The sequence below is a fragment of the Hypoxylon fragiforme genome (genome assembly GCF_022984875.1).
Source record: "Hypoxylon fragiforme strain CBS 206.31 chromosome Unknown GGS25scaffold_3, whole genome shotgun sequence".
Classification (NCBI taxonomy): domain Eukaryota; kingdom Fungi; phylum Ascomycota; class Sordariomycetes; order Xylariales; family Hypoxylaceae; genus Hypoxylon; species Hypoxylon fragiforme.
This window is the reverse complement of record NW_026054758.1, coordinates 2,189,402-2,211,309: the sequence shown is the minus strand read 5'-3', so window position 1 is coordinate 2,211,309 and position 21,908 is coordinate 2,189,402. Positions and strand designations below refer to the sequence as shown.

At 49.8% G+C, this 21,908-nt stretch overlaps 8 protein-coding genes across 8 annotated transcripts; 6 read left to right on the top strand and 2 right to left on the bottom strand.

The window, feature by feature from the left end:
• The first annotated feature begins 379 nt into the window (after positions 1-379).
• GGS25DRAFT_187695 (Arp2/3 complex 16 kDa subunit ARPC5) lies at positions 380-1,629 on the top strand. The gene is made up of 3 exons (XM_049256690.1): positions 380-755; positions 856-983; positions 1,072-1,629. The coding sequence occupies exons 1-3, from the start codon at positions 501-503 to the stop codon at positions 1,295-1,297; spliced, it is 609 nt and encodes a 202-aa protein (XP_049119027.1). The 5' UTR covers positions 380-500; the 3' UTR covers positions 1,298-1,629.
• Positions 1,630-2,198: 569 nt separating this feature from the next.
• GGS25DRAFT_519554 (uncharacterized protein) lies at positions 2,199-4,582 on the top strand (the record flags this gene model as incomplete). Its single annotated transcript, XM_049263723.1, has 3 exons — positions 2,199-2,574; positions 2,614-3,941; positions 4,046-4,582. 3 exons carry the CDS (start codon positions 2,199-2,201, stop codon positions 4,580-4,582), a joined length of 2,241 nt encoding a protein of 746 aa, XP_049119026.1.
• Positions 4,583-5,190: 608 nt separating this feature from the next.
• GGS25DRAFT_482003 (S-adenosyl-L-methionine-dependent methyltransferase) lies at positions 5,191-6,817 on the bottom strand. Its single transcript, XM_049260242.1, has 2 exons — positions 6,701-6,817; positions 5,191-6,589 (listed from the first exon to the last, which is right to left on the bottom strand). The coding sequence occupies exon 2, from the start codon at positions 6,392-6,394 to the stop codon at positions 5,279-5,281; it is 1,116 nt and encodes a 371-aa protein (XP_049119025.1). The 5' UTR covers positions 6,395-6,589; positions 6,701-6,817; the 3' UTR covers positions 5,191-5,278.
• Positions 6,818-7,424: 607 nt separating this feature from the next.
• On the top strand, positions 7,425-10,818 carry GGS25DRAFT_513449 (Adaptor protein complex AP-2 alpha subunit; the record flags this gene model as incomplete). The annotated part of the gene is made up of 6 exons (XM_049262878.1): positions 7,425-7,576; positions 7,768-7,798; positions 7,860-8,149; positions 8,206-8,540; positions 8,603-10,581; positions 10,654-10,818. 6 exons carry the CDS (start codon positions 7,425-7,427, stop codon positions 10,816-10,818), a joined length of 2,952 nt encoding a protein of 983 aa, XP_049119024.1.
• Positions 10,819-11,904: 1,086 nt separating this feature from the next.
• GGS25DRAFT_187624 (uncharacterized protein) lies at positions 11,905-14,227 on the top strand. Its single transcript, XM_049256689.1, has 2 exons — positions 11,905-12,487; positions 12,553-14,227. Exons 1-2 carry the CDS (start codon positions 12,217-12,219, stop codon positions 13,692-13,694), a joined length of 1,413 nt encoding a protein of 470 aa, XP_049119023.1. The 5' UTR covers positions 11,905-12,216; the 3' UTR covers positions 13,695-14,227.
• A 1,435-nt stretch (positions 14,228-15,662) lies between these two features.
• GGS25DRAFT_519551 (glycosyltransferase family 8 protein) lies at positions 15,663-16,783 on the top strand (the record flags this gene model as incomplete). Its single annotated transcript, XM_049263722.1, has 2 exons — positions 15,663-15,986; positions 16,136-16,783. 2 exons carry the CDS (start codon positions 15,663-15,665, stop codon positions 16,781-16,783), a joined length of 972 nt encoding a protein of 323 aa, XP_049119022.1.
• A 249-nt stretch (positions 16,784-17,032) lies between these two features.
• GGS25DRAFT_481993 (uncharacterized protein) lies at positions 17,033-18,976 on the bottom strand. Its single transcript, XM_049260241.1, has 3 exons — positions 18,259-18,976; positions 17,964-18,138; positions 17,033-17,683 (listed from the first exon to the last, which is right to left on the bottom strand). The coding sequence occupies exons 1-3, from the start codon at positions 18,361-18,363 to the stop codon at positions 17,154-17,156; spliced, it is 810 nt and encodes a 269-aa protein (XP_049119021.1). The 5' UTR covers positions 18,364-18,976; the 3' UTR covers positions 17,033-17,153.
• A 147-nt stretch (positions 18,977-19,123) lies between these two features.
• Positions 19,124-21,018, top strand: GGS25DRAFT_187497 (uncharacterized protein). The gene is made up of 2 exons (XM_049256687.1): positions 19,124-20,769; positions 20,831-21,018. The coding sequence occupies exon 1, from the start codon at positions 19,276-19,278 to the stop codon at positions 20,446-20,448; it is 1,173 nt and encodes a 390-aa protein (XP_049119020.1). The 5' UTR covers positions 19,124-19,275; the 3' UTR covers positions 20,449-20,769; positions 20,831-21,018.
• The last annotated feature ends 890 nt before the right edge of the window (positions 21,019-21,908 follow it).

Genomic DNA, 21,908 nt, shown 5'->3' with positions numbered 1-21,908 from the left:
ACGTTCTGAGCCACAGTTCGCAGCCCCCTCAAAACCCCACCTAAACCTAAGTTAGAATTTACAGCTGTCCAGCAACGGGAAGCAACGTCAATCCTCCCCCCCACCATCTCTCCCATCGTCCATCGCCCATCGTCCATCGCCCATCGTCCATCGCCCATCGTCCATCGCCCATCGTCCATCGCCCATCGCCCATCTCTCCAACGTCCACCGACCCCAAACCTCCGAGATCGAAAGGACCCGGGACGGCCTAAAATCATATGTACACGTACACGTAGCCAGGCAAGGGCGGTAGATTTATCTTATTCTACCTAGTTACCTGATAAGTTACCTGATAGTTTAGGCACCAAAGCGCTAAACAAGCCGAAAGAGAGACAAGAGAGACAAGAGAAGGACATCCATAGCTCTACTTCGGCACCACCTACCTACATCAAGTTGGGCAGCCCTTGTGTTGTGTGTGAACCGCTAAGGAAGTAAGAAAGGAAAAGGAAAGGTACCCCACGATGTCCATTATCCAGCAGCACTCCCAAGCTTCGCTCAGCGATGCCTGGCGAACCATCAACATCGACGCACTAGACCCCGACTCGTCCCAGAACTTCGATACCTCCACTCTACATCCTCCTCTACCCGAGATCACGGAGCCCGATGTCCGCCAACTGAATGCCCAAGTCCGCCAGCTGCTCCGGGGAGGTGATGCCGAGGGTGCCCTGCGAGGCTCTCTCGAGACTCCCGTGTATAATGGCAGTGACTCGGCAAAGGTACGCTGTTATGATGACGATATATGTTTATATAAATAAATATATATAAAATATAGTAGTAGGGTAAAAGAGCATTGCTGACAACGTGGCATTGATATAGGATGCACACATGCAGACCGTGCTGGAGGTCTTGCAGTCTATCAAGGCCAGCGAGATGACACCGATGCTGCAACGCATCTATGCCACGGAAGGCGGTAGCGAATTATTAGATGTGTTGATGAAGTATCTGTATGTCACCACCCTCCCTACCTCCCTCCCTTTGCCACATCTATGCATGCACACTCTTGTCAGATCTCATATCTAATCTCTTGTATAGATATAGAGGCATGTCGGGGGGTTCGTCCAGTGGTGGAATACGGACACCAACACGGAACCTGACACCCCAAGTTACCGGGTTCAGCCAAATCGGCTCCAGGCCTGGTGGCACGAACGAGGTCACGGGCACGGGCATGAGTGTGCTACTCAGCTGGCACGAGAAGGTCGTCGAGGTCGCAGGCCTGGGTAGCATAGAACGATGCATGTCAGACTGGCGTAAAGTGTAAGAGTCGGTGTCGTCATCATCCATGAATTGAATGAACGGGATTATGAACTCGAGCTCGCATATTCCCTATATGCTTTGCTTCTTCTATATAATGAACATCAGTCTATCTTGGTTAACTTGGTGCCTTACCCCCCGGGCTGGAATTAGAGCACTGGAAAGTATCCAATGGCAAATACTCTGTACCTAGATGTCCCTATTATGAGATGAGTTCTACTGGAGTTCGCGTCGCGTCGCGAGAAACACGGTATATAGGTACCTATATATGTATGTTTGTATGTATTCTAAGTGCATATATTGTAGTTTCCAATGGTTGTTACTAGGTACTGCCCAAGTAGCTTGAAAAATATTCAGCCCCCTGATATATCAGGCAAACATGCTGCATTTCCATCGCCTGAAGAACACCTTTGCAGCGCAACTGCAGAGTTTTCTGTTCGTTAAAAGAATTTGGAAAAAATAACACCTGTCTACCTGGTGGCCATATCTACTTCACACCGTGTTTGCTTTTAGGAAGAATCCAATACATCAACATATCCTAATTTGCTCTTCCAACTTTTCACTCACTCACCTCGAAACACTATCTTTCTCAACTTCTCTCATCCCTATTCTTACCCAACCTCGAATCAATTTGAATTCTCACTCATAGTACTCTTAGAAAGTACTTAGCAGGTACCTTTATTCGATTTAATCGTTTAATAGGTACCTGCTTACCTATTAGTCCTGCTCACCTTATTAATATTTCATTTCTCCTTCATCGCTTCATCAACTTGAACACTTATTTCAAGCTTGGCTTTCACGTCTAGTTCTTTACCTAACCCTACATTGACATTCGGCTTCTAAGCACCTCGACGTCATATTATCAGTCTCCAACGATATTTGCTATGTCACAGAACACTATCGCCAATATGGCCTTCCAATGCGGTCCTTGCGGTCGTTCATTCAAGACTGACGCAGGCTTGCAGCAGCATTGGCAAACTGCAGGCGACCATAAGAAGACGAGTCGCCTCTGCAATCTCTGCAATCGCTGGACACCTAACGAAGAGGCCTACAAGCAGCACTTGTTGGATCCGAAATACCATAACAAATGCACCATTTGTAACACAACTTTCCCATCGAGCAAAGCTAGCCTCGACAAGCATATGATGGAAGCTCATCGCCGATGCCCCATCAACAACTGCATGAAGATATTCCAGCCCCATCAGCTAAGCGACCACATGCATTATGCTCATATGCACTGTGGCAAGTGCAACAAGACCTTCCCGACGGAGGCTGAATTCCAGAGTCATAGGGAGTCGAGCACCTTGCACTTCTAGTGTAAAGCGTGTGGTGTCGATTTCCTCAATGACGAGGGATTCCGGGAGCATTGCAAGGCAAACCACTTTTCCTGCTCCAAGTGCAACATGGTCTTCATGACAAAGGAGACTCACACTCGCCACCTGCAGACGAGCAGTGTTCACTATTTCTGCAACAAGTGCTCTATCGAGTACAACTCGCCTCATACGCTGATGGCCCACTACGGACTGCCGAAGACTTGGGCAAGCGGAGTCCAGCACCACTACTGCGCGCAGTGCTTTGCCGAGTTCGAGAACGCAGAGGGTTTGAAGAACCACTACTTCAACTCAAGCATCCACCACTACTGCATCCTGTGTAATAAGAACTTCACAGACGCGGCAGCGCTGAAGAACCACCTGCAGGCGAAGCAGATCTCCCACCACTACTGCGGGATCTGCAACGTGCCCTTCCGCACCGAGAAGGAGCACTCCCTGCACTACATGCAGAACCCGGCGACGCACTCCTACTGCCAGCCCTGCCGCCAGAAGTTCCCGACGCACGCCGCGCTCGCCGCGCACAAGCTGCAGAGCCCCGCGCACCACTACTGCAAGGACTGCGACGCCGACTACGAGGAGCGGGAGATCCTCGTCTTCCACCTGAAGAAGAAGCACAACTTCTGCGAGGCCTGCGACCGCTTCTTCGCGACGCCCGCCGCGGCGGAGCAGCACGTGCGCGAGGGCGCCAACGGCAACCACCACTACTGCGGCGACTGCGAGAAGGAGTTCGCCGACCCGGAGATGCTGCAGCTGCACCTGCGGGCGAAGCACCACTACTGCGACGCGTGCGACGCGGCGTTTTCCGCCGCCGCGGGCCTGCGCGGCCACAACTTGTCGCGCCACGGGTACCTGCGCTGCGACGCGTGCCCCGAGCCGCTGCTGTTCCCCGACGCCGCGGCGCTGGCGGCGCACGCGAAGGCGCGGCACCCGCGCTGCGAGCGCTGCGATGAGGGCTTCGGCTCGGCGGAGGAGTACGGGGCGCATGTGAGGGGCAGCGCGGTGCACCATTGCTGTGAGGTGTGCGGGTATGACTGTGTTGATGGGCCGGAGTTGGCGTCGCACATGGTGCTGCATCATCATTATTGCCATCGGTGCGATGTGTTTTTGAAGACGAGGGAGGAGCTGAGGGTGCATAAGGCGGAGTGCGCGACGGAGGTTGGAGGACCGGCTAGTGAGGTGGGAGGTGATGAGAAGAATGTGGATGATGCGAATGTTGCGAATGATGGGGGGGACGGAGACGGAGCTGTAACGCGCCCTTATTCGGATAGCAGCCATGAGGGTCATGGCGAGGGCGATGGTGATAGTATGCAGTTGGCGAAGGTAAGTCAGACACAACCTCCCCATCCCCCTTTCCCCCCTTTTTCCCCCTTTAGTAAAACCTCCCTAGCATTACATCCTGACCAACGACTAACCAACAATCACAGACCAAGCCCAAGCCCGCCGCGCTCACCCTCAACCCCAAACCCAAACCCAAGTCCAAGTGCCCCGGGTGCCCAGCAACCTTCGACACCCCCCTCGCCATGGCCACCCACAGCGAGTCCTCCCCCCAGTGCTGCGCGGCTCTATACGCACACCTGCGCACCCAAGACGCGCCCCACCGCGCCTTTACCACCACCACGACCTCTACCTCTACCACCACCTCCACCACTGCTGCTGCTGCCTTTACCAAAACCCCCACAACCCTCGCCATCGCGGCCCCCGAGTCCCTCGACCGCTTCCGCAGCAACTGGTCCGGCCTCTACGACTGCTGGCCGTGCAAGCTGCAGTTCGCGGAGCGCGAGGAGTTCGCGGCGCACCTGGAGAGCGCCGCGCACCAGCCGATGCGGTTCAGGTGCCCCCGGGAAGAGTGCGGGGAGGGGTTTGCGAGGTTCGGTGGGTTGTTGGGGCATTTGGGGAAGGGGGAGGAGTGTGAGAGTTGGGTTGGGGAGGAGGTGGAGGTTTTGAGGGGGTTTTTGGAGTGAAGAGAAGGGAGAGGAGAGGGAGGACGGTGTGGAGAGGGGAGTGAAAGAGAGTAGTCAAGGAGACGCGAGGATGTGAGGATGGCGAGAGTGGTGAGGAGAAGATATGACGATGTGTTTGGGGGTCTCGACCTAGCCCTGGAGGTACCTGGCTATCTCGGTATCTGCCCATCACGGTCTAGGTACATATGCTACGATATGTAGCACAAGAGAATGCAACGAACTCCACGCAACCAGGTTCACGGGAAGACGAGGAGGGACGAGGGTAGGGATAATGATATGAGCATTGGACGACGACTTCAAGGCGAACAGACTAAGAGATGAGGTTTAAGCCTGCTCTTGAAACAGGAATAGGGAGTGATGCATATCTACATATGTCTCATGGAAGTTTTTAAGGGGAGAGGGGGGAAGGTTATATGTATTTGGCCCAGATGACTGACTGACTGCCATCCGCAACTGAGAATCCTATAGTTTTCTATAGTCTCTCGTGGATATAATGGTCGTCGATGGTGGCCTTGAATACAGGAGGGCACTAATAGGTAGTAATAGGAATGGCAATGCTTATTTAAAACAGTAATAGCAGTAGCAGCAATGATATGACTACCACTACCGCTATGAATTGCGACATGTGCTTTCATTATATTTGATTTATTCTTGTTCCTATTCTTATTCTTATTATTTCTATTGTCATTTTTACTTCTACTTCTTCTCTAACACATCCTTCAAACTAATCTCCCCGCTCCCCCTCGGCAGCGGCTGCGGCTGGTCCTTGGACTCCTTCCAGCCAATCATGTAGATCATGCGGAACGTGGCCGGTATGCTGCCATCCTCGTTGCCGTGCAGCGCGCGGTAGATGGCGTCGTTGGCGAGCAGCACGTCGCGCCGGATGGGGCCCATCTCACGGCCCAGCACGGCGTTGCTCTCGCCCATCGCCTGCAGGTCCTGCATCAGCGCGAGGGTGTTCGGGTAGTCCACCACGATGTCGTCGACGTCCACGGTTAGCATCTTGAATCCCGCGCGCTGCAGCAGCCCCCCAATGTCCCGAACGTCGGCGAGGGGGGAGACGTGCGGTGAGATCCCGCCGCGCCGCTCTTGCTCCGCGAGCTGGAGCGAGGTCCGCAGCTCGAAGAGCGTGTCACCCCCGAACATGGCGCCTATGAAGGCGCAGTCGGGTTTCAGGATGTTGTTAATCTGCGCGAGCGCCCCCGGCAGGTCGTTGATCCAGTGCATGCTCAGGGAGCTAAGGACGAGGTCGAAGGTGTTGGCATCGAAGGGGAGGGTCTCCTCGTCGGGGAGGACCTGCCGCGTCAGGTTGATTTGGGAGTTGAAGGGGAGGTCGGCGTCGCGGTGGAGGAGGGTGGAGGAGGAGTCGACGGCGAGGAGGTGACCGATGCGGGAGGCGAGGGGCTCTGTGACTGGGGGTGGTAAGGAGGAGTCTGGGTCGGGTGAGGGGTAGGCGTCCGCGCTCGGTCGGGTGAGGGCGTGCGCAATGTTGCAGGCGTTGGCGCCGAGATCCAAGACCTGCGCATACGTCCGCTTGATGTCATGCAGCCGGTCGACCAGCCGCATTGCTACCTCATCTTTCAGGTAGTCGGCCACTCGGCTCCCCTCGACATCGGCGGCCGCCCGCTCCTTCTGCATCCATTTTGTGCGCCGGTTGAAGACTTGGTGTATTGGTGGGGCGGCGGCTTGGAAAGCGTAGGGGCGCCGCGTTGTCGTTGTCGTCGTGGGGGTAGCTGATTTGGACTTGGATATAATGGATCTAGATATAGAGGTCCGTGGTACCGCTAGCCGTGGGAGGAGGCTGCGATGCATTATCTTGGGATTTTGAGCACCAATTAGACGGATCTAGTTTTTTCTCTTTCTTTTCTTCTTCTTTTCTTCTTTATAGCTTCACATCCTGTCACTTTTCAAGCTTCCTCGGCTGAGGAGGGAGGGGTGTTGCTGTTGCAAATTCCGAGGTTGTAATTGGTCATGACGTAGAATTGAAGAATTGAAGAATTGAAGTATCTGTAGGTCATCAATGCCCGTACCCGAGTATCGATAACATTGGTCAGGTACATTACATGTTGTACTACTATAGTAGTACATCGATATTAAAAACGTCAAGCCACAACTTACCTTCCCTTGATCTCAATGCTTGAATCTAAAAGAGGCGTAAAATCATGTGGCCCCACAAACGGTGACATTGGATGTGGTGGGTGCTCCTCTTTCGCCGCCCGGGGGCTTTTTGGTAAGATATCTGGGCAAAGAAACAACAAGGGCCGCTCTTGCTACTCCAATCCTACATACATAGCTATCTCATTAAACTTTGGAACACACTTTTTTATTTTTTGCTTTTTTTATTTTTTATTTTTATTTATTTATCTTATCTTGTTTCGTTTATTGATTCCCTAAATAATCAACACCCTTACTATACATGTCGTGACACCTCATTTCCGAATTTCTAGAAGTCGAAATCGAAGTCGAAGAAGAGGAACAAATACTTATAGTACTTACTTATCCTACATATCCCCGAAACCAATTCGGTACCCCGGCAACCGGAAACCTGTGCTTTCCCCTTGACTCTCATTCGCCCTCTTTTGCAACTGGTCACCTTGATCATGTTCATAGATTGACCTGCTGGTCTATCATGAGAGCCGCATTACTGAGCGCGCTTCCTCTCGATATTGGACCAAAACACTGCCGAGTTTAGGATTGCCATATATAACATTATAGTATCGTGAAGGTGCTGTTTCGTACCTGCGCATGCGACAGCTTTAGCCGACATTGTCTGCTGTAAGAATAGGGGGGGAATCATCGTTGCGACTACACCACCACCACCACCACCACCACCACCACCACCATGGCTTCGTCCGCCGCCGCCGGCTTCCTCGGCCGGTCGAGTAGCAGCAACTCCAATATGCGAGGCCTCGTTCAATTTATCGCCGACCTCAGAAATGCAAGAGCTAGGGACTTGGAGGAGAAGAGGATCAATAAGGAGCTCGCAAATATTCGGTTGGTGGACATGGCCCTTTCCTAATTGCCATTGAAGGTCTGGATTGCTAACGTGTAGCTTCTATATCACAGACAAAAGTTCAAGGGTATGCTATAACCCAGTCCGAAGCGAACAACGGGCCTTTGCGCGATGCTAGACCATTCCGACGATGAACCTCCTAACTAACGGGCTATGTAGATGGTAACCTGAGCGGCTACCACAAGAAAAAATACGTGTGTAAAGTACGCCGAACCACCTCACTCCCCCACACCCGATACGAGCGAGGCCTGACATGATGTATAGCTGCTGTATATTTATATCCTAGGTTGGAACGTCGATTTCGGACACCTCGAAGCCGTCAATCTCATCTCAGCCAATAAATACTCAGAGAAGCAGATTGGATACCTAGCCATGACCCTCTTTTTACACGAGAAGCACGAGTTATTACACTTAGTAGTCAACAGTATACGCAAGGACCTTCTCGACCACAATGAGCTCTTCAATTGCTTGGCTCTACACGCGATTGCGAACGTGGGAGGTCGGGAGATGGGAGAGGCGCTGAGTGGAGAGGTACACAGGCTTCTGATATCGCCGTATGTCGAACAGTCATATCCCTCGACCACATCAAAGTATCTAACAGCGAGTGTAGGACTTCGAAGGCATTTGTGAAGAAGAAGGCTGCGCTCACTCTTCTCCGTTTGTATCGCAAGCATCCGGATATTATCCAACCTCAATGGACCGAACGAATCATATCACTCATGGACGACCCTGACCTTGGAGTGGGTCTCTCGGTTACATCTCTGGTCATGACCGTTGTTCAAGACAACTCGGAGCAGTATAAGGGAGCCTACGTCAAGGCTGCATCGCGTCTCAAGCGGATATTAATCGATGGCGATTATACGGCCGACTACTTGTACTATAAAGTCCCGTGTCCTTGGATCCAGGTCAAGCTATTGCGGTTACTTCAATATTTCCCACCTTCAGGTATGAGCTATCACGGTTGCGAAGGCTTTCCCATATGATTTGAAGACTAACCAACCGAATAGAGGATAGCCATGTCCGCGAGATGATTCGAGAATCGCTTCAGAAGATCCTTAATTTGGCGATGGAGACGAACAAGAACGTACAGCAGAACAATGCTCAGAATGCTGTTCTGTTTGAGGCTATTAACCTCATCATCCATCTAGACACGGAACATGCGTTGATGAAGCAGATATCATCCCGCCTAGGACGTTTCATAACCTCTAGGGAGACGAACGTCCGGTACCTAGGTCTTGAAGCTATGACGCACTTGGCAGCTCGAGCAGAGAACTTGGATCCTATTAAACAGCACCAAGAGGTGATCTTGGGATCTCTAAAAGACCGCGATATCAGTGTCCGCAGAAAGGGTCTCGATTTGCTATATAGTATGTGTGATTCGACCAATTCTGTGCCGATTGTCTCTGAGCTGCTGCATTATCTACAAAATGCCGACTTTGCGATCCGAGAAGAGATGGCCCTAAAGATTGCGATTCTGACAGAGAAGTATGCCACTGATATACAATGGTATATCAACGTCTCGCTTCGCCTGGTGGCTATTGCAGGAGATCATCTTAGCGATGAAGTTTGGCAACGAGTCATCCAAATCGTTACAAATAATGAGCAGTTGCAAGTTTACGCTGCACATAACACGCTACAACATGTCAAGCAAGATCACTGTCACGAGACGCTGGTGAAGATTGGGGCGTACATCCTTGGAGAGTTTGGCCATTTGATCGCTGAAGAGAAGGGTTGCAGTCCTATCGAGCAGTTCATGGCACTATCGAAGAAGCTTCCTGCTTGCTCTTCGAGTACTCGCGCTATGATTCTCTCATCGTTTATCAAGTTTGTCAATTTGTTCCCGGAGATCAAACCACAGCTCTTGCATGTCTTCGAGATATATAGCCATACCCTGGATCCTGAATTACAGCAACGAGCCTTCGAGTACTTGACCCTGGCAAGCCTCCCATCCGACGACCTTCTCCGAACCGTTTGCGATGAAATGCCGCCGTACCCTGAACGACAGTCCGCACTCCTGTCGAGACTTCACCAGAAACATGCCGGTACTAGTGATAAACGGACCTGGGTGGTCGGTGGCAAGGATGCGAATAATGATGTTTCGGAACTTGCTATGGCCAAGAATGCCGGACTTAGACGAACCTTTAGCGCCAACAGCCCGGCTAACGCCAACGGCAACGGCAACGGCAACGGCGCGGCAAATGGTTCCGCAAATGGCGCCAATGGCCATTCTACTGATTTGGCCGGTCTTGACATGACTGCGGGACCAACGCCCGAGAAGGCATTCAAAGCACCGAATCTGGCGAGTGCTGCCCATCTATCTCCCGGGTGGGAGTCAGGTTATAAGAAATTGCTGCTCAAGGCTGATGGTATACTCTTCGAAGACGGACAACTTCAAGTTGGTGTTCGCTCCGAATACAGAGGGCAGATGGCTTGTCTTATTTTATATTTCTCGAATAAGACTCCAGCTACAATAAGCTCTTTTACAACGACGCTGGACTTGGATGAGAGCGAGAAGGCGAACCTCACATGGGATGTCAAGGCTTTACCGGACAGCTCTATCATGCAAGGAGGCCAATCACGGCAGATTATCATGTTCGAGTCGAAGAAGGTGTTCACGAAAAGCCCCACTATTAGGATAAGTTACCTGGCGGGTGCCTTGCAAGCACTTACGCTGATGCTCCCTCTTACCGCGCACAAGTTTATGGACCCAGCAGATCTCATGGCAGATGATTTCTTCAAGAGATGGAAGCAAATTGGAGGTCCGCCTCGCGAAGCTCAACAAATCATCGGACTTGCTAGTGGTAAATCTGGTTCACGCGAGATCACAGAAAGCTCTATTCGGAAGGCTCTCCAAGGATTCCGCTGGGGAGTACTGGATGGCGTTGATCCGAATAGTAAGAACTTTGTCGGAGCTAGTGTGCTTCACACCTCTGAAGGTGGCAAGTTTGGTTGTCTCATGAGACTGGAGCCAAACTATACGTCACAGGTAAGACTGCCTTTTTTTCTTTCTCTTTTTTTTTTAAATTCCATGGGAGGAATCAAACTAACCCGCAAATAGATGATCCGACTTACAATTCGCGCTACCGATGAGAGTGTACCCCCTGTACTTCTAAAGCTGATGGAAGAGCGGATATCCATGGGTATGTCGACTACACCGGAGTCACGTGAAGGGCCGTCTCATAAAGAGATATCAGATACTTTTGGTAGTATAATGGTAACATAAGCTACTACTGCCGAGTCAAGGAGATTTGGAAGAGGCGAAGGCGGTAATGCATGGGAGAACTCGAGAAGAGTTAATATACCTCTGGAAGTTCAGTTGAGCAAGCATAGGGTGTTGTTATGCATTTTCCAGCCTGCGCGAAAAGGAGTTCGTAGGCAACGTGGAACATGGATGTAGCCAAAACAGGTCTCAGGCCAGATGGCTGTGTGCTAGAAGTAAAGGATTGCTTTATATGATGATGGATACCATACCTACCTACTTACCTAGGTACCTAGCCTTTGTAAGTAGTTCTATTCACCTGTGAAGCTTTTTCACAGAGTGGGATGTTTTAGTCCATTGTAATGTTCAATTTGCTTATAACCCATCGCAGAGAAGGAGCTTTGGTGAGTTTCGGTGATGGATATTACTTTCCGTCAGTCTAAGTTAGTTTCATGGTGTTTTATACTCTATGCCTACAGCACGATATCGCACGGTCAAGTACAATATCAACAAACCCCCCTTTGGAATACCTACCTAGTTATACATTCTTGGATCCGAGTGTATCGCCATCTTCTAGCAATGCCCTAGTAGTAACACTTGATAGTCGACCTTGTCGACCTCCTTTATGTACAATAATACCAATGTACCTATGTCGCTGTTGCCCACTTGCCACTCACCCCCTATGCCCATCAGCACAGCCAACACTCGAAATATGCTCATACTGCCGCCAATGCTACCAGCGTACTTGGATACTTCTCTTCTCCTTCGACCTATTTGTTGATTACCCACTTACCTAGACCCTCTAGGTCCTCCTCTCATACTTTCAATCTCATTTCATTTTATTTCATTTCCTACTTCTACTTCTCCTTTCCTGTTTCTCTTCCACCCACCTCTCATGCGCAACTCAAATTATTCTCACCACCCTTCTTCAAGGCCATGTCAACCGCATGACTTAGACGACTGGCAACGAGACCTGCCCCAATCTTTATTATTTCCGCACTCACTTCAAACCGCCGCGCCCGGTCGGCAAGTTCTTCTACGACACCAGCACGTTATTCTCGCGCCGCCGACTCCGCCACCTACGACTTTGCAAGCCAGCGACGAGGAGAAAGGAGAGTGGCCTCCTACCGCCAGTAAAAAAATGGCGCCCCTTATGGATCGTATTCGAGACAAGTGGAATGGTGTGTATTATTTCTTACATACTCTACCCTTTTTCGATCGTTTCTTTTCCTACTTTGGATTGAGGTTCTATCGCGAGATTATGAGCAATTAAGAACTATATGGATATGCTGACTGGTTGATCTTGGTATATAAAAGTCTTTAAACAACGCTTTGCCACTAAGCAGTACCCGTTAGCTTGGTTAATCTTCTTGATCATTATCGTGATTGGCACTGTCGCCGTTCTTGGTACGTTAGTCGTCTATGATGCTCAGTATCATAGGTCCCCTACCTACCTACCCATCTTCACGGTTCAAAGAACTCGTAACTAACGCTCGGTTTGCGATGAAAGTCGGTTGGTACGGCCTTGCAATCGAGACTAAGTCCCATGAGGCCTTGACAAGTTCGCCAATCACGAACCCGCATACGACCAAGCAGCCAGCGGAGCCGAATTTCGACTTTGCTAGTGGCTACGTGATGCCGATAAACAACACGGCTTTACGCGCGGCCCCGGGGTTTCTTATAACTACCGATAGTCAGTTGCTTCCTTTCATTTATTGGAGATGTCTTCCTCTTGCTGACGGACAGTTTTACTCTTAGTCGCGAACGAGACGTCCGTTACGTCTAGTCCTACTCATGTTATCACTGCAACCCCAACTCCCCAGGAGATGAACACCAAGTTGGCTCTGCCCATGGTTGTTCCGGTCACCGACGGATATTATACCGGTGGCCTCGATGCTAAGCACGATGCTGGTGACAAGGGTCATCAAGTTGATAGCGATGATGGTGGTTTGGTTTCCGTTGTCCCGCCTGCTGTCGTTACTGTAACTGTAACCGTTACTCCGCACCCCAACGAGTCACCGCTATCTGAATCTCACGAGAGCGCAAGTCTAATCTCTACTGAGACTCTGAGCATGGTTTCCCCATTGTTGTCATCGTTGTCGTCTCTCGCGACTACTACAACCCCCGCTGTTTATTCCTCTTCTTCCATAGTGGAAAGCACTACTTCTGCCGTGGTCACAAGCACTATTACCACCGCTTCGACAGTGAACACCTCGAGCATCACCACCCCAGCCGAAGGTGGAGGAAGCCTAATGTACTGCCCGCACACGACGCAGCCTAACGTATGGACGCTGTGCCCTAGCCACGATCTGGATAACACCGCGGTCGCGTCTCCTCCCGTTACCGTCGTCGCCTCGTCTGCCGCCGGTCCGCTGAGACGTCCCCCGTTTGGCACTCTGTGGAAGTCTATGCGAGATGTGCTGAAGGGATGGCTGGGATACGGCCACGAAGTGCAAGGGCAGGTACAGGAGCTCAATATGGATGATGAATACTTCTACCAAGACGGCCAATACCATTATGAGGACTACTACAAGGATAGCAATGACGACGGTGATGGCGACACCAACGACCATACCACTGCCGACAAGAAAGCCCACGGCTCAGTCTACGACGGCCTCCTCGTCAGCCTCTTCGTTGCGGAAGCCCGCCTCGATTCCCTCGAGCAGCTCATGCAGGGCTACCTGGACCTCGTGCAGAACTTGACGGATCTACCTGCGCATCTGGAGAATTTTGGCGGCGTGCGCCTGCAGGTGGTGTTCTCGAGATATCTGCGCATCATGCGCGAGATGCTGGGTATGATGAAGGCCATTTATAGTGTCCTGAGGGTGGAGGAGATGTTGGGGGCGGAGTTGGAGGGGGTGGGTGGGGGTGGAAGTGGGAGTGAGAAGGAGAGGGTTTGAGATTGAATGGCGAGGGAGTACGTGCGCGTGTGCTTTGGGATGAGCAAGCAAGGCGTTAGGCTTGGTGGGGAGGACGGCTTCATATCTGGGCGTTTCGAGGTTATTTATGTTTCTGCTTCCCATACAATACTCATGTTTGCCTATGGATTTCCTACGGTAGTTACTTGAGTACTTAGGTAGGGGAAGGGTGGGAACGGGATATCGTGTGTGGGGAGGGTTGGTATACTTATGCCTACCTACCTATGATTCCTCCCCTACCCTACCCCCTTTTCCTTTCCTTTCCTTTCCTTTCCTTGCCCCTGGTTCCTCGATAATACGATGAACATGTTACATGTTTCTGAACTACAGAAGGAACCAGGGAATCAGAGAAAGGTATTGTTTTAGGGGGGCGCTTTAAGGGTTAATAGGTTGTGCACCTTGCACGACTATAGTCTTAGTTAGGTACTTACTTCGCATTCAGATTGAACTTGAAACTGAAATTGACATTGGAATTGATAATTCATATTGGAGTTTTATGCTATGGATTAAATTGATTCTACTAATTACTGAATACCTTACTGAATACCTTCATATTAGGTAGGTTTAGTATGTGACTATAAGTGCCTGGTCATGAGTATCGTCGTAGAAGTGTTGGTGTTGTGATGCTGCGAGGTGAATCATTTCCAGGCAACGTACTGCTTTTTCGGTCATATATGGTAATATATGGTAATAATTCACCTCCTACCAATTGCTCTACTTACGAATAACTTCACCTAAAAATTACTCTTCCTAAATAACTGTATCCTCTCTGGTCCAAGTATAGGCAAATCATCTTTCTTGGTCCCAGGTGGTATATAAAGATCCATAGCTAGATGATAGGTAATTAGGTTAAGTTAGTAAGTTACTCAGCCGAAAACAGCCCCCCATTGACCTGCTTCGGAGCTTCTTGTCTCACGCCGCCTCCCCCAACCAACCAGCCATCCCATTCTCACATACCGGGGAAAATCCAACTGCGGGGCTCTGTGCATATTTGACTTGGCGAATAAAACTGCTACGTGCCGCGAACGGATAGGCAGTGAATGTAGTATGGTAGCAATGTCCCCCCTCCACTCAATCCTTCGTCGATGGCGTCAGAGGCTAAGAGTTCGATCCGGTCTGATATTTAGCTTCTTCGCTGGCGGCAGAGTTAGCGCAGCGTAAGCGTAAATATAACTACCATCGGGCCAAAACTATCTTACCTTAAATCGCCGAGGTGGAGGGGTCTTGTTTCTTTGACTACCTACTAACTACTGGGCAAGAGAAGCTCTCGCATCTCTCTTCCTCTTGTTCTACACACGTGGTGTATGTGGGCTTTGTATGTATGTAGGTACGTTTGTATTATTAATTCGAATAGCCTACACAGTTGCCGACCTAGGTAATCTAGAGGTATATCGTAGGTATCCCTCCTACTCGATTCTGACTAACTCCGCAAGGAGACAAGCGTAGGTAGGTAAGCAACCTTTTTCTTTTTTTTTACTTCGTTTTTTTTATATGCCTATCTGCTAGGTAATGGCTCTACTCCGAATCGGTGCGGGTGGTGTACATGCCTAGTACCGGCAAGTAAGGTAAGACACATACCTAGGAGATAGGTATATGTGGTAGGTAAGAGGTATTAGCTACGGAATAAATATTTCTGATTGATCTAAGCTCCTATCTCCCTTTTTCTTCTTCTCCTTCTTCTCAAGATACGCATATTTGTCTAGGTACAAAGTATTACTTAGACTCCGCCCGTGCCTCCTCCTCCTCATCCTCCTCATCCTCATCATCCCCTCTTTTCCCTTCCTTACATCTAAACCCCACCAAGTGACGGTAAAAAAAAAACCTCGGGATTAACGAAGAGAAGAAATAAAAAGGAAGGATTTCGAAAGAAGAAGACAAGAAGAAACGAAGAGGAAAGAAATAGCAAAGAAAGAAAGAAAGAGAGAAAGAAAGAGAGAAAGAAAGCAAAAAATGACGAACGACGTCATAGCCGCCAGCGACGTGGAGGAGGGGTGGTACGACCCGACCAAGATCTGGACGACGCTGCTGACGAACCGCGCCTACTTCGGCGGCCTGCTGGTGCTGCACCACTCGCTGCGCCGCCAGCGCAGCCGGTACCGCCTCGTCGTCATGGTGACGCGGGATGTCGAGGCCGACACCGAGTACATGGAGGCTTTTGCGGTCGCCGGCATCCCCACCATCGTCGTCGATAAGATCGAGCCCGCCCCTCGCGATGGCAAGGTGAATAAGGGGACGTGGGAGAAGCTGGCGCCGTGGTCCTTCACGCAGTATGAGGTATGTCTGTCGGTCTGTTTGCCTGCCTACCTGTCTATCTGTCCCCCCCCCCTCATCTTAACTTTCACTGGGTTTTGATTTGATATATCTGGCGGCATATATAAAAAAAAGGAGGTTTCAAATCAGCTAACCCCGCCGCACGTCCACAGCGCGTCGTCCTCCTCGACAGCGACCAAGTGATCCTGCAAAACATCGACGACATGATGGCCGTGCCGATCCCAGCCGGCTGGATCGCCAGCACGCACGCCTGCACCTGCAACCCGCGCAAGCTCGCGCACTACAGCAAGGAGTGGGTGCCGGAGAACTGCGCCTTCACCGCCGCCGACCAGGCCACCGGCGCCCCCGCCCCCATCACCGCGTCCAGCCACGCCAACCACCACCTGCTCAACAGCGGCACCGTGATCCTCACCCCCTCTAAGGAGCAGTTCGGCGCCCTCATCCACGCCATGAACACCCACCCCGACGTCCCCACCATGCTCTTCTTCGACCAGGACCTCCTCGCCATCGTCTACCGCGGCCGCTGGAAGCCGCTGCCGTACGCGTATAACGCGCTCAAGCCGATGCGCGCCTGCCACGCGGGGTTGTGGAAGGACGGCGATGTGAAGATTCTGCACTATATCCTGAACAAGCCGTGGAAGAGCCGCACGTACGACGCGGAGGACACGATTGAGTCGACGCACAAGCTGTGGTGGGACGAGTTTGCGCTGGTGGAGAGGGAGTGGACGGGGAGTGGTGCGGGGGAGAAGAAGAGGGCGCTGTGGGAGAGCGTTGTGGTGCCGGTTGTTGCGCAGGAGTGAGGTGAGGCACTTGGGTACTGGTAAAGGGGTTGTCGGCGAGAAAGGAGTAGAATAGAATTGGTGGGCGGATGTTGTTTGTAGGTATAGCATATGGAAGTTCGGCATAGCGGAGAATGTCTATCAGCATTGGGACTATGGATAAGACAGGACAGGACAGGCAGATTCAGATCAGGATAGAGAATAGAATATCACATCAGATCACATCACAGCATATCTAGATATGCATAAAGGTTTTTCTACAAAGCTGCTCCAAAACTGTTCAGGCGATTGTGATGTCTACTCCTTGGATTTGAATAATACTACAACTACCTATTGCCTGTGTATTATACTCATTTCAGGGGTTCTCAACCGACTAATGAGCACTTTGAATTCACTCTCTAAGCTTGGCCTCATTCTTCGGCGGCCGTGTCCCGAAAATGGTGCTTCCGACTCTGACCTCACTGCTACCCATCGCAATGGCGCCCTCAAAGTCCTCGCTCATGCCCATGCTCAGCTCCAACTCCCGCTCCAGCCCTAGTTCCTTGGTTACTAGGTCACGTTGCTCGCGCAGACACAGGAAATCCTCGTTTTCGTTCTCGGCCGTGGTAGCCACGCTGCGGGCAATGGCACCGATGGTCATCAGTCCCAAGAGGTGAAGATTTGGCGCGGCCTCGACGAAGCGGCACAGGGAGATGGCGTCGGGGCCAGGGGAGCACCCGGATTTGGCGGTTTCGCCCGAGGTGTTGATTTGGACGTGGATGTTGAGTTTCTCGGGGGCGGGTGAGGGAGGGGATGAGGAGGAGGCGGCGAAGGTGGATAGGAGCTCGCCTCGGGTTTTGTCGAGGAGCTGGGCCTTCTTTTCTGTGTCTACGCTCGAGACACACCATAGGTTGGGGATCTTGGCTAGATTCTTGCAATGTCCTATGAAAATAGACTTGGTCAGCTTTTGAGAGGAATATGGCCAATGGCCGTTATTGCCCTGGAAAGATTATAGTATATTTTCATGATGAGTCTTAAGGGTCGAAAATGTGAAGATATGCATGTTTTAGTTCAATAATCCTGTTATTTCCTCAGCATATCTGCTCGTCACTTGACTAGACTGAAGTTACGATGAGTTCTGGCTTGCTTGCTTGCTTGCTTGCTTGCTGACTAGATGATCCTCTAGTTGACCCGGAGAATAAGAGAAAAAGCAACGCCTTACCGGATTGTAAGCCGCCGATAAAATGCCATTTTATATTTCGTGGCAGCAGCTCAGCTTTTTGGCTCAGCTCTTGGGCATAATTTTCGCCAAAGTGCAGTTGTGGTGGCGAGTCCTGATTTAGGAGAGCCAGTATATCGTTGGCCGGCTTCAACTTGGAGACAGCAACTAGCCGGACCTGGATGAACGATTAGCTTACAGCAGGCTAGGAATTATAAGTTCTCCTTTAATACAAAAAAAGAGCAATAACGAGACTTCAATATATAGTAAGTTTAGGTGAAGTGATGTAACAACTTACATCTCTGCCGTTGGCAACAGCGGTGATGCGCTCGCGTACGGTCTTGATCTGCGATATGAGAGCGGCGGCTCTCTGCGGATCGATCTTCATTTCTGCATCTGTCATTTTATTGTAACCTAGACACTTATAAAGTCTGTCTATCTAAAAAGGAAAAAAGGGAAAAAGGAAAAAAGACACGATAAATAATCCACGGCGGAATAATACTGGGTATGTACCTAGTACGACTCATTGAAAAGAACGTTTGAATATTGAAGCCATGCCCAATGGGTAGAAAATCAAAGACTGCGGTGACAGGCCATACAGTAGATGTACTGTATGTGGCACATGGTATTCTTACTCTATACTCTCTTCATCTTTAAGCTTTGATATGACGGGTGAAGTCTTTTGGAAACTCAATGTTTGAATTGATATCTTAGTAAGGTGAATACAATCTACTCTACTCTGACTGCGGAGAGCAGATATGACTGGTATAAATCGATACAACTTGGAAGAAAGGAGGCACAGTGAAATTGAGATTGCAACAGTCTGGATTGTCTGGTAGCACAAATTCAGATCATATCATTTATCACGATCTGGACTTGGTGCCGAAGAGGACTTTCACATCATTCGTCGTACATGCTGTAGGAACTATATCAAGATTTGATATACATTTTGACACTTGGGAGAACCAACCGGGAATGATGATCGGAGATGTTCAAGATGTAAATATGTACGTTCGCACATGGCAGTATGGATACTGAATGTACTAGGTACGATGAAAGATAAGATAACTAGTTGCATCTTAGTGGCGGTTAGATATCGATAAGACAACTCTCTAATATTTGAGATATCAACTAACATTGAATGTAACTTTTTAAAGTTACAGTACAAGATTCAGTAGTGTCGCCTCTCGCTTCACATTAAATAATCACAATCGCCGTACTTCTATTACAGAGTAAACAACACTCCAGGCCCTTTATTTGTTATTTGTTACAATACCCTCTAATATCAATTCTCAATACATCCAGACAGCCTACTATGGCCGATCCCCTCTTAACTTCTTTATGCACCATCTGCCATATCCAATCCCCCAAATACAAATGTCCTCGATGCAAAGCGCGAACCTGCTCTCTCAGTTGCGTTAAAAAGCACAAGAATTGGTCGTCATGCAATGGTGAACGAGACCCGACAGTATACATACCACGAGAAAAACTCAAGACAGATGCCGGTATCGACCATGACTACAACTTCTTAACCAAGATCGAGAGAACCGTAGAGCGAACCGAGAAGTTGCTGAGAGAAGAGAAGGAAATACTGCCACAAGAGGCTGCCTCTTCACGGCAGCCACCTAATAAAAAGGCACGCCTTCATAAGGGAAAAAGTAGGGGAAGGGTCACTTTCGAGGAAAGTTCACGAAAATGGGATAGGAACTCGATACAACGAATGCGGCAACTTGGCATCAACGTCGCCTCTCTTCCCTACGGAATGACTCGGTCAAAGGAGAACAAGACGAGTTGGAACAAGCGCACCAGAACCATTAACTGGCAGGTGGAATGGTTAGAGTGGAAAGTCACTACTCCTACCAAGGGAAATGACAGCCCGAAGCCCTCAAGAATCCTACACAAGATCCTAGACGAAGTACCACTATACCTTGGCTTCGTGGAGAGTCAAGAGTACCACCGCCAACATCAATTAAGTGACCAAGAACGCGCCAAAGAGAAGAAACAGAAGACGATGGAAGACAAGAAAATATTTGCTGGAGGTTGCCAAGACGTGGCCAGAACAGCTTGGTCTAGTCAGGAATACTCTATGCAGGACCACGGCACCACGGCATGGAGCAACCTGGTTTCGGAGTCTCGCGCGGTTGGGGGATCACCAGATCAATATTGCTTCTTCTTTCTCAAGCCAAGAACTCCTTCGAGAGAAGCGCACAAGCTCATACCCTTACAACCGACCGACAACCTGGCTACCATGTTACCCGAACTCGATGTTGTGGAATTCCCAACGATCTGTGTACTACCGGCAAACTATACGACGCTTCCTGATGGATATGTGGTGGAGAGTAGACCTGGGAAGTCCAAGAAGAGACTGGGATCTGAACTCATGGAATATGCAAGCGAGGAGGAGGACGGTACAGGTGATGAATCAGGGGAGCATAATGATGATGATACCACAAGTAGTTCAGGGTCAGATTCGTCGGATATGGATTGATATCTGAGTCGGTTACCTCGGGCACCTACCTACATAGCAATTAACGAAGAATTTGCTCGGTTGTAATTCTTTGAACGTTGCAACGTGTGGTTTCAGTCTTCTTTGTAAGTATATTACCTATGCATGTACTGTGTTTGCGTGAATGAGGGTAATTTGATGTTGCTGAATACCTAGTACCTACATATGTACCTAGTAGTACCTACCTAGGTACTTTACCTTCATACTCTGCAGCTCTGGATGTGACTGCCTTGCCTACCAGATATCAAGGAGAAAACACTGTGTAGCAAACAACGGCTGTCCTGTTAGAGAGTGAATATACAGGTAGTGACAAAGACACCTTCCTAAGTTATTGGGTGTAGGCTAATTGGGTGTGATTGAACAGTGATTGATACCTACATGTAGTACTGTTGCGCAGGTTACCTGGGTACATACATGATAAAAAACCGTTGATTGGTTTCGAATTGTGGCTTAGCGTCCGGTCAAATGGGAAAGTGCTCTATAAGTACGGCCTACATAGGGTACATAGGTGCCTTGTAAGGCATGAAAACGTTGAAAACGTTAGTATCGAGGCTGGTGGGGTTGGTGCGTTGGAGCATTAGTGCGCTAGAAGTGGAATACTAAACCAATTTTTTATTTCTTAACTGTGGAAATTCAGCCTTCTCTTCCCTCCATCTTCCAATCCTTCATCTACAGTGGGGCGAAATTGAAAACGGGTAATTTTTAAACGCGAAAAAACGCGACTACCACCTTAAACCATACACCTTCTTTTCAACAATGGCTCCTACACCACCACCAAGCCCTAGAAGGGTCAAAAAGCACTATTCTCCTCATAAAAGGACGAGGATTTCATCCCTATATTCAGCTGGCGTTGCTGCTAAAGCAATCGCATCGTTAGAGTGTGTTCCAGTCCGTAGCGTTTACGCGATCAATGCCCGCTATAAGATTCAAAAATCAGGGCAGTCACGCCCTGGCCGGGGAGCGCTCTTCAAGCTTCAGGAACGCGATAAAAGACACATAATGAGACTTATACAGGTCGACCCTTTCGTTACATGCGCTGAACTTGCCGCGGGGATAGGTGGTTTAGTGTGTAGCCGCACTATAACCAACTGGCTCAAATCTGAGGGTATCATGCACCAACGTGCACTTCGTCGGCCGAAATTAACGGCAAGGAATGCTGCAAAACGCCTGGCGTTTGCTAAAATGCATGTACGAAAGCCTCCTTCATATTGGAAGCGTTGGAAATACTCAGACGAGTCAACGGTGGCTCGTGGAGATGGCGAGAAAGTGGGATGGGTATTTTGTCGTCGGGTAAGTCATTTCCGCTCTCCGGTATCTCTAACTTCACTTATACATATTTTAACCACCACAAAACTTTAGGATGAGAGATTACTACCCCAGAATGTACAGCCACGGGCCAAGCCAACAAGACATTCACAAATGTTTTGGGGCTTAATGGGGTG

Coding starts and splice junctions, on each gene's coding strand:
- GGS25DRAFT_187695 (XM_049256690.1), top strand. CDS start 501: ATGTCCATTATCCAGCAGCACTCCCAAGCTTCGCTCAGCGATGCCTGG. Junction 756..855: donor ATGGCAGTGACTCGGCAAAG/GTACGCTGTTAT, acceptor GCATTGATATAG/GATGCACACATGCAGACCGT. Junction 984..1,071: donor GATGTGTTGATGAAGTATCT/GTATGTCACCAC, acceptor TCTCTTGTATAG/ATATAGAGGCATGTCGGGGG.
- GGS25DRAFT_482003 (XM_049260242.1), bottom strand. CDS start 6,394: ATGCATCGCAGCCTCCTCCCACGGCTAGCGGTACCACGGACCTCTATA.
- GGS25DRAFT_187624 (XM_049256689.1), top strand. CDS start 12,217: ATGATGCTCAGTATCATAGGTCCCCTACCTACCTACCCATCTTCACGG. Junction 12,488..12,552: donor GTTTCTTATAACTACCGATA/GTCAGTTGCTTC, acceptor TTTTACTCTTAG/TCGCGAACGAGACGTCCGTT.
- GGS25DRAFT_481993 (XM_049260241.1), bottom strand. CDS start 18,363: ATGACAGATGCAGAAATGAAGATCGATCCGCAGAGAGCCGCCGCTCTC. Junction 18,139..18,258: donor CTGTTGCCAACGGCAGAGAT/GTAAGTTGTTAC, acceptor TCGTTCATCCAG/GTCCGGCTAGTTGCTGTCTC. Junction 17,684..17,963: donor TATCGGCGGCTTACAATCCG/GTAAGGCGTTGC, acceptor CTATTTTCATAG/GACATTGCAAGAATCTAGCC.
- GGS25DRAFT_187497 (XM_049256687.1), top strand. CDS start 19,276: ATGGCCGATCCCCTCTTAACTTCTTTATGCACCATCTGCCATATCCAA.